Source organism: Lutra lutra, chromosome 15 (genome assembly GCF_902655055.1).
Source record: "Lutra lutra chromosome 15, mLutLut1.2, whole genome shotgun sequence".
Taxonomy (NCBI): domain Eukaryota; kingdom Metazoa; phylum Chordata; class Mammalia; order Carnivora; family Mustelidae; genus Lutra; species Lutra lutra.
The window spans coordinates 60,902,863-60,917,318 of NC_062292.1; the positions used below are offsets into that span (position 1 = coordinate 60,902,863).

A 14,456-nucleotide genomic window follows, 5' to 3' on the forward strand; every position below is an offset into this window, starting at 1 on the left:
AATAATGAGCAGCATTTCCCTGCTTTACTCCTGAGGTGTCTCCTGCCGGCTTTCTAAATTGCAGTCTCTATCTTCCCCTTTTGGCACGAGACTTATCTTCATAGAGAAGGAATCAACTCACATCATTTCCCAGCCCAGGTCTATTGGTGCTGGAGGCCCACAGCGTGGCAAATCTGTGGCTTGCTCTTTGGTTCCTTGACTGGGAACACTTACCATGACCCAAGGTGCTGGGCTAAATGTGTTCCAGGCCCCATCTCAGTCCTTGAAGGAAGGCAGGGGCACTCTCCCACTTCCCGTGAAGGTGATTGGTCATCGCGTTGGTCGCTGGAGTTCATCTTTATTCTTTTAGGTAGGAAGAACTTCAGAGGTGCAAACATATCATCAACAGAGTGTTTTTTAAAAGCTTTAAAATATTGTATGCCTTTCTCAAGCCATGCTAACATGTTGTAAGCCCTTATGTTTTTTGTTTTTTTTTTTAAAGGATTTATTTGAGAGAGAGCAAGAGAGCACAAGAACAGGTTGGGGGAGGTTGGGCAAAGGAAGGGGGGAGTGGGGAGAAGTAGACTCCCCTCTGAGCAGGGATCCCGACATGGAGCCCGGACCCAGGACCCTGGGATCATGATTTGGACTGAAGGCAGTCACTTAACCCATGGAGCCACCCAGGCGCCCCAGCCCTCATGTATTAAGAGTTGATGTGCTAATCGCAAGTTCAATCTGACTCCTAACTCGACCTCTGAAAAGATGATTCCATGATATTTCCTTAACCTGATGTCACTTTTAGTTTGTATCTGAAAGTTATAAGGCTGGTTTTCTTTTAGAATATCCTTAGTGAGGATGTTTGCTAGAGCCACGCTGACCTTGCCTTGCTAGTAGTAGGAATCAGGCTTCTGTGCCATTTGAGGCTGTGTCTCTCACTTGTTTTTCAGGCAATTTCCATGTTGGCTTGAGCTGATGCCCTGGTTTTGTGCCACACACCCGCTTTGGCTTATAATTCAAAGTGCAGAAATCGCTCAGTGGAAAAAAAATTAAGTCAATCCACAAACTAAGGCTCTGGGGACATCTCTGTTAGGGGGACAGGTTCGACTACAGATGCATTATTCTAGGCACCTATAAAGGATGATCAAAGTAACTCTAATTGCTTGAGTTTGTGTTTCAACGTTTGCACTGCCTTAATCCTCACCATCGTCTTATCAAGTAAGTGGCCTTTCTTCATTTTACAGAGGAAGAAACCGAGGGTCAGAGAGTTGCTCAAGGTCTCCCTTGAGAGAACAGAGGCCTTGGGAAGCAGACCAAGGCTAGTCTGACATCAACCCCACCCTCTTCACCAGTGAGCTCTACTGTCAGACGGTGCCAAGGGCGGGGTGTCTGCAGGCACCAACATTCCAGTCTGGACTGTGACCTCACCAGCCTGTGTTCCCCAAATGAGTCCCTGTGCCCATTCCTGGCCTCCAGGGGCCATTCTGGATCCTGGGCTCCCTGGAAGACCTACGCGGGAAGTAATGCTTGCTCACTGTTCCGCAGGGCTGGAGGTTCCTCTGGACATCTTCCCTGGACAGAGGACGGGTGAGGCCAGGGTAAGGATATAGTGGGTGACAGCTGGCCTCGTAGCTTGATAGCAGGGACACGGGTTGACTTGCTTAGTGAGACATGTTTAAATCTGTCCCTGACCTTTCCCCAGGCATTCTGCCTCCATCTTGTCTCTACTTCTGGAGTGAAGGATCCGGACAAGTTTAATAATGAATAATGACAAAACCCAAGACAATGTTCTCATTAAGGATTTTTATCTTGAAACGGGGAGTTCTATGGGCAAGTAGAAACTCCAGGCAACTCCCAAATAAAGACCTGGGTGGCCCTACTCACTCTTTCCCACACTGAGACAATTCTGATGGAAACTGGGAATTTTAGAAGTCTCAAGCAACTTGAAAAATCATTCTCCAGCCTACAAAATTCACCCCGCTGAAACCAATCTTCTCTCTTAAGCCAAAGATCAAACTTCCTGCCAGATGTGGTTTCCCAGTGTCTTTTCCGCTTTCAGGTGGGAAAGCAAGCGTTTATAAGTTTTAATATACGTTTTAATATACAGGAACTTGGTCTCCATAGCTAAAAGGAGGTGTAGGTCGAAGCAATGAGCTGGACGATTCAGTCTACAAACCTGGAGATTTACTGACCAGTGTCTGGACATAACTACGTGGATCGTGGTTTTAGTTTTGTAGTTTACCGGGGTGTCCAGAAGTTTGGTTTGGTTTAGAACTTCTACTTAACCACCTCTGTTTTTTGAATCTCGCCTTGAATGAGTGCTTCCTTGGATTTCTTCTTTTTTTTTTTTTTTTTTTTTTTTTTTGGTTTGTTCTCCACAGCTGGAATCAGGGAGTTGATAGTGTGAAATGAAGGGCTGGAGCCACCCACCGTGGCTTCCAGAATGGCGCCCTGGCTGTGGGAGCACCCGGACCCTGGGAGGCTGACACGGACTCCCTTCTCTTGCCATGACATTGGCTGGAGAAGCTCCAGCTCTGGAATTTCATATTTTTCCACGCTGGTGGTTCAGCCAGCACATGGGAAAATGGGACTTGGGTGGGGCCTCCTGGCAAGAGATCCAAACTGAATTGGGAATCAGTCCTTGAAGGCCAACTGTGAAAACGTACGTGGGCCCACAGCCCAGATGCCTAAAGGACACTGGGAAGGGTGGAAGCAGGATCTAGAACATTCTCTGTGACACACGGAAAACACTCCTTATTCACCCTGGCAGTTCTTTATTTCTTTATGTGCGCTGAGGTCAGGCTATGGGAAGGGCCCCTGGACATCCGCTCAGACCAGGGAGAGACGGTAGAGACACAGCATGTGGAGGAACCTACTTCAAAGATGATGTCATTTTTGGGCTTGATGAAGGATGCATTTCTTTTTTTTTTTTTTTAAGATTTTATTTATTTATCTGACAGAGATCGCAAGTAGGCAGAGAGGCAGGCAGAGAGAGAGAGGAGGAAGCAGGCTCCCCGCCAAGCAGAGAGCCCGACGCAGGACTCGATCCCAGGACCCTGGGATCACGACCTGAGCCGAAGGCAGAGGCTTTAACCCACTGAGCCACCCAGGTGCCCTGAAGGATGCATTTCTTAAAAAAAGAAAAAAAAAGAAAAAAAAAAAAAGAAAGAAATGGTAGTCTTCTTATGAGGCAAAGTAGGTAGCTTTGAGTAAGCTTCTGGGATGTATCAATCACTGATTACATCCATCTTCTAATCGCTCACAGACTTCTGGAAGCTAGGCGCCTAGCTTCCAGGAGGGGTGGGGGGAGAAGACTCGGGCTGAAGAGGGAGGGCCAGGAACAGCCACTGCCCTGCTTCTCGATGGTCCCATAATGGACTCCCTTGGGGGATATTCTAGAAATCCTGATGCCCGGGCCGCCTTCCAGGCAAATCATATCAGAATGTCTGCTCCGCCCTCCCCATCCGTATGTTTTAACGCCCTCGCCAGGCATTCCGCTGGGCGGCCAGGGTTGAGAAGCCCCACACTAGTCGAATCGGACATATGAAGAAATTAAGTGTCCAGACCAGACTCTCATTTAGCCCCTCTTCTTGTCACATTAAATAGCTTCTCTCTCTCCCTTTTTTTGTAGTTTTGCCATAAATGAAAAGCATACTTCAGAATATAGGTTTACCAAGTACCTTTAAGAAAAGGATTTCCTTTAAGGCTGGCAGTGATGAGTCCCCACGACACTGAGGCTTTTCCACGTGAGGCTCGGGTGGGTGTGAGTTCGTTGTGTCCGGGGCCAGTGTGCTGAGCGTGGGCTCCTTTGCCTCTTTCCCGTTGCCCGGCCCTGTTTCTCCTCCCGAAACCTCGCATGCTCCTTTGATTACCTCGTCGATGGCAAATACTCTCCGTGAGCCTCTAGCTGGTGGTACATAGATCTACCAGAGACACAGTTTCCACAGATCTCCCTGCATCTGGGGAACATGTGTCTGGGAGAGCTGTGGCTCTTTGACAAAGGACACATCCAGACACCGGGCCAGCACTGCCCTACGGACGTCTGGTTACCAACCGAATGACAGCCAGCCGTGGAAGCTCACCGGTTTCTGTGCAGCCACCTGGCTACTAATATTCTTAGCTGGACTTACCAGCAATACCACCCAAGCACATTTATTTTTTTAAACATTTTTTTAAAAGATTTTTTAGTTTATCTGACAGAGACAGACACAGCGAGGGAGGAACACGAGCAGGGGAGCAGCAGAGGGAGAGGGAGACGCAGGCTTCCCGCCCAGCAGAGCCAGATGTGGAGCTCCATCCCATCATGACCTGAGCCAAAGGCGGACGCTTAACGACCAAGCCATTCAGGTGCCCCACCAACTAAGCACATTTAAACAAGATGTCAAGGTGTTCTGGTCTCTGAAAAAAATCTGAATTTCTTTTTGGGTTAAAAGACTGGGCAAGTCGGGGCGCCTGGGTGGCTCAGTCAGTTGAGCGTCTGACTCCTGCTTTCAGCTCAGGTCATGATCTCAGAGTCAAGAGACGAGTCCCGTGCTGGGGTCCGTGCTCATCATGGGGTCGGCTTGAGATTCTCCCTCTCCCCACCCCCTGCTTGTGTGCTCTTTCTTTTTCTCTAAATAAATAAATAAAATCTTAAAAAAAAAAAAGAATGGACAAATCTATGATGTAATTTTTAAGGCATTTAAAGAAATTGCCTTATTTAGACTAATGGTCTTTAACTCAGGCCACATTAGACGCACCTGGGGGATTAAAAAAAATTACTGTCACCTGGGCCACCTCAGAGGTTCTGATGCGGTTGGTCTGGGGTGGGGCTAGAGCGCGAACACTTCCGCGTCTCCTCACTGACTCTCACGGGCAGCCTGGGTTGTCCCTAAAACAGGGCTCTGAGCCCTGCGTTTTTCACTGAGACCTTAGTGCTAGAGCAATTCCATTCATTTTATTTATTCAACAAATTTACGTTTAAGAGGGAAAATATTTTTTAAATACTCCCTCAGTATTTTCTCCTCCAGTTGACCGTACAGTTTTTCTCCTTCCCCTTTGCAGCCTCACGACAGCTAGAGCAGAGATTTATCAACCCTGGGAAGGAGAAGGTGAGTGTTGCTAAGAAAGGTGATTTGCAACCCTAGATGCCCTTTAGAACCACTTGGGAAGCTTTAAAAAATTGCTGGTGTCTGGGAGCCACTCCAGACTAATTAAATCAGAATTGGGGGGTTGGGCGCAGGGATTACTATAAAAATACTCTGGGCATAATACTTTTTTGTTATGAAGCCAAGGTGGAGAACGACGGTTCTAGCAAGGAATGGATAGCTTACCAATTTACAATGAGATTCTTATTTATTAAAATCTTGCATATTGTCATCCCAACTTTTGAGCTTAGGGGAAATTATCTAGGCCCTTGTCATTGGAAAAGATGGAGATTAGTTATTGATACGATTTTATGATTTAATCTAATATATATTTACTGGACAAGTACTATATGCAAGGAAACCATGGTTAGAAACACCTCCCGGGGACTTTTTGCTTGTTTACTTTGGGTCAGAAAGGAGACCAGGGTGGGTATATGGGTCCAGGTCCCAGCAGGAACTTGATGGCAGATGACTGCGTAGGATGTAAAGAGTCTGCTCATATGATACAGGCAGCATTTAGCAAAACTGACCAGGAAAGATGCAGCTTACAGGACTGGCTAGTAACACGGGGAGCCGGGAGCATCCCTGGGCTGGGGGCCAGTCAGACAAGCTGTGTGGGGAGGGCGCCTGACAGAAACTGTGAACTTCTTGAGAAGGATACAGCGACGCACAGGGACCCTTTCTGTCTAAGCAAACTCCAGCTGAGTTCCGGTCGCACGCAGCCTAGAGTACTAAGTCATTCACAGCGGATCCACGGGGGTGAGGAGGTATAAGTGACAGAGTCTACATTTTGAAATGGGGTAAACAAAAGGGAAGGGGTGGGTAACCCCTGATTCTGGCTATTCTGGTAGTTTATAACCACTGCCTCGTCTTGTGGTGCTCTGCCTCCGAGGCTCACCCCAGCTGGAGCTTCTGGCGGCAGCACACAGAATGCCAGCCCGTCATTCGTTCATTTATACGTTTACTCGTTCTGTTAAAACTGAGAAACACTTAACCGAATGGCTACCTAGTGCGAGGCACCCTTCTAGGATACTGCACTTGGCTTCTGGCAACAGGGGCTGGAGCTTCAAAGGAGCCCGAGTTGGGTTCAGCCGGCCCCAAACCGGGGCGTTCACACCTGTCAGAGGATCGCGGAGAAAACACATGGGCGAGGTGCGGGTGGGATCACGGCTTGCCTTAAAATAAAATCCATTCCTTAAAGGTGCCTTGTAAGCTTATATTTTGCATTGTGCTTTTAATTCAGGGTAAAACCACAATAAAGAAAAGCAACTTGGTGCGGAATAGCAGCGCCAGATAAGTTGGCGTTGACGCTAACTAGCTGCATAGCATTCCACTGTTGTTTTGGAAATTGCCGTTTTCATTTTTTCCTAGCCATAGGGATGGGACTTGGGCGCTGGTGGCGGTGTGGGGGGTGGGAAATGCCACTGGAGAAATTTAGGAGACGGAGGCTTTTCCTCTTACGTTGGAAGCTACGGAGATTTGTTCGAATGGAGCAGGCTGGTTGGCCAATGCTAGTGTTTGCCAAGGGAGGCAGGTACACCAGTAGGGCTCTCTCACCGTCGTCCAACCTCAATGAGAACCCAAGACTGGACTGGGTTCCAGGAGGAGCATGGGAGAGGACTGACGAGATTTATTTAGGGACATCACAGAGGTGACTTTTGAAGAGATAGGAAGAAGGATGAATCCCTTTATAACCGGGGGGTGTGGCGTTTTCTCCATTCCTGAAGACACCAGGGTATCTCATTATTGTGGGTGGATGCTGCTTGAAGGCCACAAACTTTCCTTCTAGATGTACCCAGGGTGCCTTTGGGGTGTTAATGTGGTCCCACAGGCCAGGGAAGAGGAAGAGCAGCCGCCCCTTGCAAGGTCATCCTGGCATCTCCCACCCTGCTGTTGTCAAGCCTCTGACCTCATTTGCTTCTGATGTGTATCCTGAACTTCAGGCGACCTATATTTAGATTATGTAAAAAGGATAGAAACCAAATGGCCTTTCTGCGCTAAGGTCAGAGTTCACCTGTACTTGATAATGCCGCTTTGATCTCCAGGACCCTGCCTGTCAAGATCTATGGTATCTGTCAACCAACTTCGCCCTGCACTTGACCTTTTGCTTGCCTGGACCTGTAGTTACTGCCAAGACTCTAATCCCTCAGCATGTCACTTCTGGCAAAAATAATAATAATAATAAAAAAAAATAAATAAATCCCAAAGCCAGAGATTCAGACATTCCAGATTCTGCTGTGGTCCCTCACAAAGGCATTTAATATAGAGGCTTTCTGAAATTAAAAAAACAAGAGGGCGAAGAAGTGGTCTTAGGTAATTTCAAGAAATTACAGAGTCAGTGATGCAGATCTTAGCAACAGCAGTTTGCTTGGCCAAAGTCTTCCAGAAGGTGCTTGGAACCCCAAGTGGATTCTAATAGAGCTGGTGGGGATAGAGAGAGTCTTTGCCGCAGCTCCCCGTTTGCGGGCAGGTGACCCTTCAGGGATCAAAGACAGATGCTCATCTCTTATCCGTGGGAGCATTCCTCAGCATGCTTTCCTTCGATTGGCTCATTTTGGTATTTTATCACCCTGACAGCTAAAAAGTACTTCCTTACGTCCAGCTGGAATCTTTGCTACTTAATTTAAACATTGATTATCCATCCCTTGTCAGCGTGGGTTATTCTTCTGTGGATCCTTTCCAGATGTGCACGTGGCTTTCACAGTGCGGTGAGCCAACCTGGACATGATATTCTTGGAGGCTTGATGGCTGCATAGGACATCGGGACCACTGGCCCAGGAATCGGGAAGAGCCTAGTCCTCTGCTTGACCTGGGATGAGTTGCTTTCCCTGTCCAGGCATCCCATCCGTCCCCTCTAAGGGGAGGGAATCCATCGCACCGTCGCTAAGATTTCTTCCAGTTTTCGCGATTGTGTGATTTTGCTAAGAACGCTATATCCAAACAGCAAATCTGTGCTTGGCTGGTAACAGACACAGAGAGGATTCGTCAAGCTGGACTCCATCCTGAGGATGGCTGTCCGAGGGTTCTTTCTGCACTGACTAAACCTTTCAGCCAATGCACTCTGTCCCTCCCAGGAGTGATCTGTCCCTTGTAGAAGTCAGTACGGGTGCTTGGTGGTGAGGTCCCTTTCTTCACTGAGTGCAGCAAACACCTGGCCCAGGAACAGGTGGGACCAGCTTCTAGTCCCTTCTTTGCTGTCAAAGCCAATCTATTAAAATGCCTCTGTGATTCCAGAAGGAAAACAAGTGCCCGTGAAGAAGGGGTTATAAATACATCCAATTATAAACATATCCCATTAAAAATAGATATTGACAAGCGGCTCCAGGCCGTGTTGGGCTTGGCAGACTTGGCCGAGGAGAAAAAAGTAGCCGAGTGTCCAGAAAGCAATGCAGTTGACTGTTGAACAGCATGGCTTTGAACTGTGTGTGTCCACTACATTTGTGGATTTGTTTTGATAAAAACAGCACAGGACTGTGATTGGTAAGGCTTCCAGTCAATAGTAGGCTGTTAATGGTTAAGTTTCTGGGGGATCAAAACTTCTATGTGGATTTTTAAACTGTGGGGGGGGTGGTCAGCTCCCCTAACCCCTATACCACACAAGGGTCCACTGTAATATTTTCTTGAATGACTCCTTGCTGATATCTTTGTGCTAGTAGATAGTTCTTAACTAGCTACTAAATCCTGTAGGGTGGTCAGAGAAGGGTTTGGTCTGGAAAGTTCAGTAAAGGGGGACCTGGGTGGCTCAGCTGGTTAAGTGACTGCCTTCAGGTCATGATCTCAAAGTCCTAGGATGGAGTCATGCATTGGGGTCCTTCCCAGCTCAGCGGGGAGTCTGCTTCTCCCTCTGACCCTCTCCCCTCTCATGCTCTCTCTCTTCCCCTCTCTCGGAAATAAATAAAATCTTTTTTTTTTTAATTTATTTGGACAGACAGAGATCACAAGTAGGCAGAGAGGCAGGCAGAGAGAGAGGAGGAAGCAGGCTCCCTGCTGAGCAGAGAGCCTGATGCGGGGCTTGATCCCAGGACCCTGAGATCACAACCTGAGCCAAAGGCAGAGGCTTTAACCCACTGAGCCACCCAGGAGCCCCAATAACATCTTTTTTTTTTTTTTTTTTTAAAGAAAGTTCAGTAAGAGTAGAATTAGGACTTAATAAGTGTTTCTCTTCTCTATATCACAGGACTGACTCAGAAACCCCACTGAGGGGTTAGGAGCGACCATGTTTTGGGACTTTGGAAAGAGAGAGGGGTGGGCACTCACTCTCTAAAAGCTCCAGGGAGCCCCTCGCAGGTGTGGCTGAGGGGACGGTGCCCCCGGAATCAGAGGGCCTGGGCTTCTGCCCTGGGTCCAGCAGGTCCTAGTTAGGTGACCTTAGGGAAGTTCACTCCTTTAAGCCTCAGCTATACAGTAATGCTATGTGAGGCAATGGATAAGAAGGCAACCCAGCATCGTGTCTTGTACGTGGGAAGAACTTGAACATTAGTTCCTCGAAGTGGCCATCTGGCGTCAGGGCTGGTAGAGGGACCACAGCGCGATGGCAGACGCCATGAGCCACAGCCGAGAAGCTCCCTGGACCCCTCAGGCCCCGTGATGAGCTCCTGTCCCACTGTATGAGTTTGCCAGGGCCACCATGGCAGAATACCACAGACTGGGGGCTCAAATAGCAGGAATCCATTTTCTCTCAGTTCTGGAGCCCAGGCTCGAGGTGCTGACAGGGTTGGTTCCCCTGAGGATTCTGCTGGGCTTTCCGGTGGCTGTCCCCTGTCTCCCTCTTTGTGGGGCCGTCCCTCTGGACATATGCATCCGCGGGTCCCCCCTCCTCTCCTCCTCAGGGCATAGGTCAGATTGGACTATGGCCCCCCCGCTGCCACTCTCAATTTAACATCATCTCTTTAAAGGCTGCCTCTCCACGGTCACATCCTGAGGTGCTGGGCTTAGGACTTCAATATAGGGATTTGCTGGGAGGCAGTTTGAGCTCAGGCCACAAGGCCCAGGCCCTCACGGAGCCTGCAAGGGGTGAGAGATCGCAGGGGCCATGGGGGGCTTCGCAATCCAGCTCCCATCTGGGAGTCAGTGTTCAAGGTCAAGCCTGCCTGTCCCTCCCCCTTCCTTCCTCTTCTGGGAGGAAGACTGAAGCTCACACCTCCCTTTTGACAGCTGAATACCACTCCTTTTTAAGAGATCCTTGACATGTGGCTGTTCAGGATTATGAACAAGGACACTGAAGTCCCTGGGTTCTGGGGTAAACCCCTGGGCCTCTTGGGTGGGAGGGGACGTCTCATAACCACCTCATAAAATGGCTTCTGAGCATTGAAGGCTCTGCTGCCAGATGGCCTGAGTGAGGCCATGAGACAGAACGCCAGAGCTCCACCCTGAGGGGACTGAAGGGGGTTCCCATCTCCTGTGCCTTCCTCTTTTCTTCCCTCAGCACCCCTCCTATGTGGTGACTCATCCAAAACCCCATACACCCAGCCAGCTGTTTGGAACATAAGAAATCACCACAGCCAGAGGCATCTCGGGCCCAAACTCACATTCTCTCTCCTCCTCCCTCCTCCCTCTTCCTGTCCCTCTGTCTGTCTCCATTTTATTGCTCCTTTTCCAAGTCCCTCCCCCCCCCCCTACCCCTTCCCATTCTTACCTCTTTCAAGGCTTAATTTGGTTATCTGGAAACTGGTCAATGTCTGATCTATGAAAAAATTAGTATTTCCCAAACTAACAGTTATATCAAAGCCCTTAACCCTGTTTTTTCCTTAAACACGATCATTTTTCTTATCATTCTTACCTAGAGTACTAGCTTCTTATGGACAGGGACCATGTTGTACCCTCCACGACCCTCAGCTCAATGCCTTCTGCGTAGAAATACTCACACACTATTTGAAGAAAGCAATGAGACTTTCAAGGAAAATCATACACTCCGAGAAGCTCAGGCCTGCAGTTAGCATTAAGGAAACTTTGTAAGCCCCTCAGTGACCCTGACCTAGAGTTGCAGGGAGTGATCAGCATGGGGTTTCCTCATCCTGGGGCTGCAGCTTGAACCACTGAGGTTAGCCACAAATACGGCCGGCCAGCTTGCTTATTTAGAGAACAAGCAACAAATAGGACTTTTGACAGTAAAAGAGAAAGCAGAGAATCGTTTCGTTTTTGTAGACATAAATGCCTGGGTAAAATGCACCCCCTTATTAACTAATAATGATTTTGTCATGATTATGTTTAAAAAAATTATCTTCCCCTCTTTTGGCTTCCGAATTAGAAATTCCCTCATTGGTGTTTATTCTAATAAGATGGGGGCAGTGGGCTCTGAACCTGGTCCTCATCTCATTTCTGTCCCTTGCTTTGCCAGGGGAGAGGAAGGTGGGGGGTACTGAGGACATTGAATGAATGGCTTTTGGTCTCCCATCTCTGACCTCACCTATACTCCTCTCCACTTAGAAATAAGAAACAAGGATTGGCCGTAAGTGTGAAACCTCTACTTGTTCATTCATCTATCCATTCAACAATTATTTACCGTTCTTTTTGCCGGGTCCATATGCTATAAAGAAGAGAAAGTCACAATCCGCATCTGCAAGAAGTTCACAGTCTACTGTGGAGTAGACGTGCCACCAAATCATTCCTGTATACCGAGCTACTAGAAATAGGTATGAAACGTTATGGGAGTACCGAAGAGGGGTCTCTATCTTTGTATGAATAGAAGGAAGGTTAGAGACCTCTGAACGAGACCTTGAAGGATGAACACAGTTTTGCTGGATGGTGTGGTGTGGTTAGGACCACCTAGTACTATGGTATCCAATATGGTAGCCACTAGCCACATGTGGCTGTTTGGATTTAAATTACTTAAAATTAAACAGAATAAAAAACTTAGTTTTTCAGTTGTTCTGGCCACATTTCAAGTGCTCAGAATCCACACTTGGCTAGTGGCTATCATATTGGACTGGGAAGATACAGAACATTTCCATCACTGTAGAAAGTTCTATTGGATAGAGCTGTTCTAGACAGAGAGGACGTTGTGCTGATTTCCCAGACACCATTAGCTTTGGTCTGGAAATGCTTCTCTGAGCCTGCTTTCTATGCTACAAGCCTTGGAGCCTTCAGATCTGCCTGTGGATAGAGAGTGGTCCTTGGGGCAAGGCCTGGAAAGCTGGGGACCCAGGGATTACAGCATGAGGCTCGTGCGCAAGCCCTCTTCATGGGCCATAGACTCTGGGGGCTGGGCTGTGCTTCTGTACCCAGGAGGTCATCAGCGAGGATACAGCAGCTGGCCTGAAAGGCATACTACCTTGACATCTCCATTGGACACCCAGTGGTCATCCAAACCTGAACCCCTCGTCTCCCACGCCCATCTGCTCCCCTGCAGTCCTGCCTCTCTCAGGTGATGGCACTTCCATTCTTCCAGCTGCTCAGGCCCAGACCCTGCGAGTTGCCCTACCTCCTCGTCTCACTGCCCTATCCTTCCACCCAACCTCTCCATGAGTCCTGTTGGCTCTACCTTTCCAATATGGCTGGGGCTGACCACTTAGCATCTCCATTGTTGCTCTGGTTTGAAACTCTATTATCTGTCACCTGGATTTCTGTAGCAGCCTCCTAACTGGTCTTGCAACCGTCCCCATTGGCCCCCTCCCATACCTTCTGTCCCCCAGTAGAGCAGCCAGAGTGATGCTGCTGTTAAAAGTTAGCTCATTTCAGTCCTTCACTTAAAAATCTCCAGATGCCCCCATTTTACTCAGAGTAAAAGTTAGGATCCTTACAATCTCCTATAAAACCCTTGGTGACTGTAGGACCTGGCCCCCGTTCCCTCTATGACTTCTACTCCTACTATTCTCACCATGTGTCCTTTACGCTAGCTACGATGGCCTCCTCCCTGTTCCCGAGGGCCTTTGCTCTGGCAGCCCCCTCTGCACGGAAAGTCTTTTCTCCAGAGAGCCGTATGCCAACTCCCCTCTTCCTTTGGATCTTTGCTTACATGTCCACTTCTCAACAAAGCTTAAACAATCGTATTTATAATTATAGTATTATATAACCCGCATGCTCCCGTCTTTGCCCAGCGTGCTCCATCCGCATTAAGCTACAATACTCTTTTCTCAAATAACATGTAGCACCTAGCCTGCCTCTTCATTTATGGATTGAGGTGGCTCAGTTTTGCTTTTCCGTCTCCCCTCACTAGAACATAGGCCTAATGAAGACAGAGGACTTCATCCGTATGATCACTGAGAGATCCTATGAGCCTAGAACACGCAGTGGTCGGTGGGAAGAATTCGTCTCTTGCTCTCATCCTTGGCGGCTGTCTGCCACTGGGGGGACGGTCTCCTGTACATAGGAGCCAATCAGCAGCCTCGGTTGCAGCCCTAGCTTCTCCTTAGGATTGCCAAGTTGGGCTCCAGGAATGGACTGACTTACAGAAATTCTCCAGCTGAAGTTGGAGGTTCAGCCCTCAGGTGAACTGACTCCTGAGGATTCTTCTGCTTTTCTGAGGGCCCTGGGTTGAGAGAGGGTTGGAGGGGGTGGTTGGAGCTATAAGGAGGGGCTCCTGGGCAGGGTGGTGGGTTTTAGGGACCTCCGATTGTGTGGTGGAGAGTTCAGCACACTTACAGGATGTGTCCAAGGCAGCTGTTCTGTTTTCAAAACTGCTCCATCATGTCCTCCAGTTGTAAGAGCCTCACGTGAGCATCTCGGATGATTCAGAAGCTGAATGGGAGGGGGGAGGAATTCAGGCGTCAGAGAGGAGCTTGTCAATGGGTGGATGTGGACTCTTGAGCACAGAGCAAGGGGAGGGCACTGCACGCAGGGAATTGGGAGCTCTGGCCCCCCCAGCCCCCACCTCTAAGCTACGGATTTCTCATCCATTCAAAGGGAACAGTAAAGCCTGCTGTCTGCCTTTCGGCGTTCTTTGGATCAAGTGAAATAATGTATATGAAAATGTTCCAAAAAGAATAAAGTGCTTTGCCAGGATAAAAAATTGCTTTTATTCCAAATGGTAAGTCAAGGGTGAGATTTCTAGGAAGTCATTTGTGTGGGCTGTTACTTCAAATCCTGTCTGTTTAAAAAAAAAAAGAAAGAAAGAAAGAAAGAAAGAAAACAGATCCAAGCCTGGCTTGTTCAAGGAAGAGTGGCAGTGTGCTAGATGGTTTCTCAAGTCTGGGGTCCGGCCATAGCCCCCACAGTGGTCGTTCTCAGATGTACATACACAGCTTGTCGGAGGGGACTCCCTGCTTGGCTTGGGATGGGGCTGTGGCCTTGTGGAAAGCAGGACCCGTGCTGCTTGGTCATGAGGGTGGAACCGCTTGCCTCGAGCTTCACTGGCATCAGTCAGGGATGGAGGGTAGTTGGGTTAATAACTCCAGTTGTTCCAGGACCTGAGTGGGG

At 48.6% G+C, this 14,456-nt stretch overlaps 1 protein-coding gene across 3 annotated transcripts in view; it reads left to right on the forward strand.

Annotated features, from left to right (window-relative positions):
* RXRG (retinoid X receptor gamma) overlaps nt 1–14,456 on the forward strand; it is a 99,215-nt gene that overhangs the window by 10,212 nt on the left and 74,547 nt on the right. Inside the window, exon 1 of one of the 3 annotated variants that reach the window (XM_047704811.1) lies at nt 1,485–1,574. The exons of the other annotated variants lie outside the window; for them this stretch is intronic. Coding sequence (XP_047560767.1) covers nt 1,500–1,574 — 75 coding nt within the window. The 5' untranslated portion in view covers nt 1,485–1,499. Of the gene's footprint in view, nt 1–1,484; nt 1,575–14,456 lie in introns of those variants that run through there. 3 annotated transcript variants of the gene reach the window in all.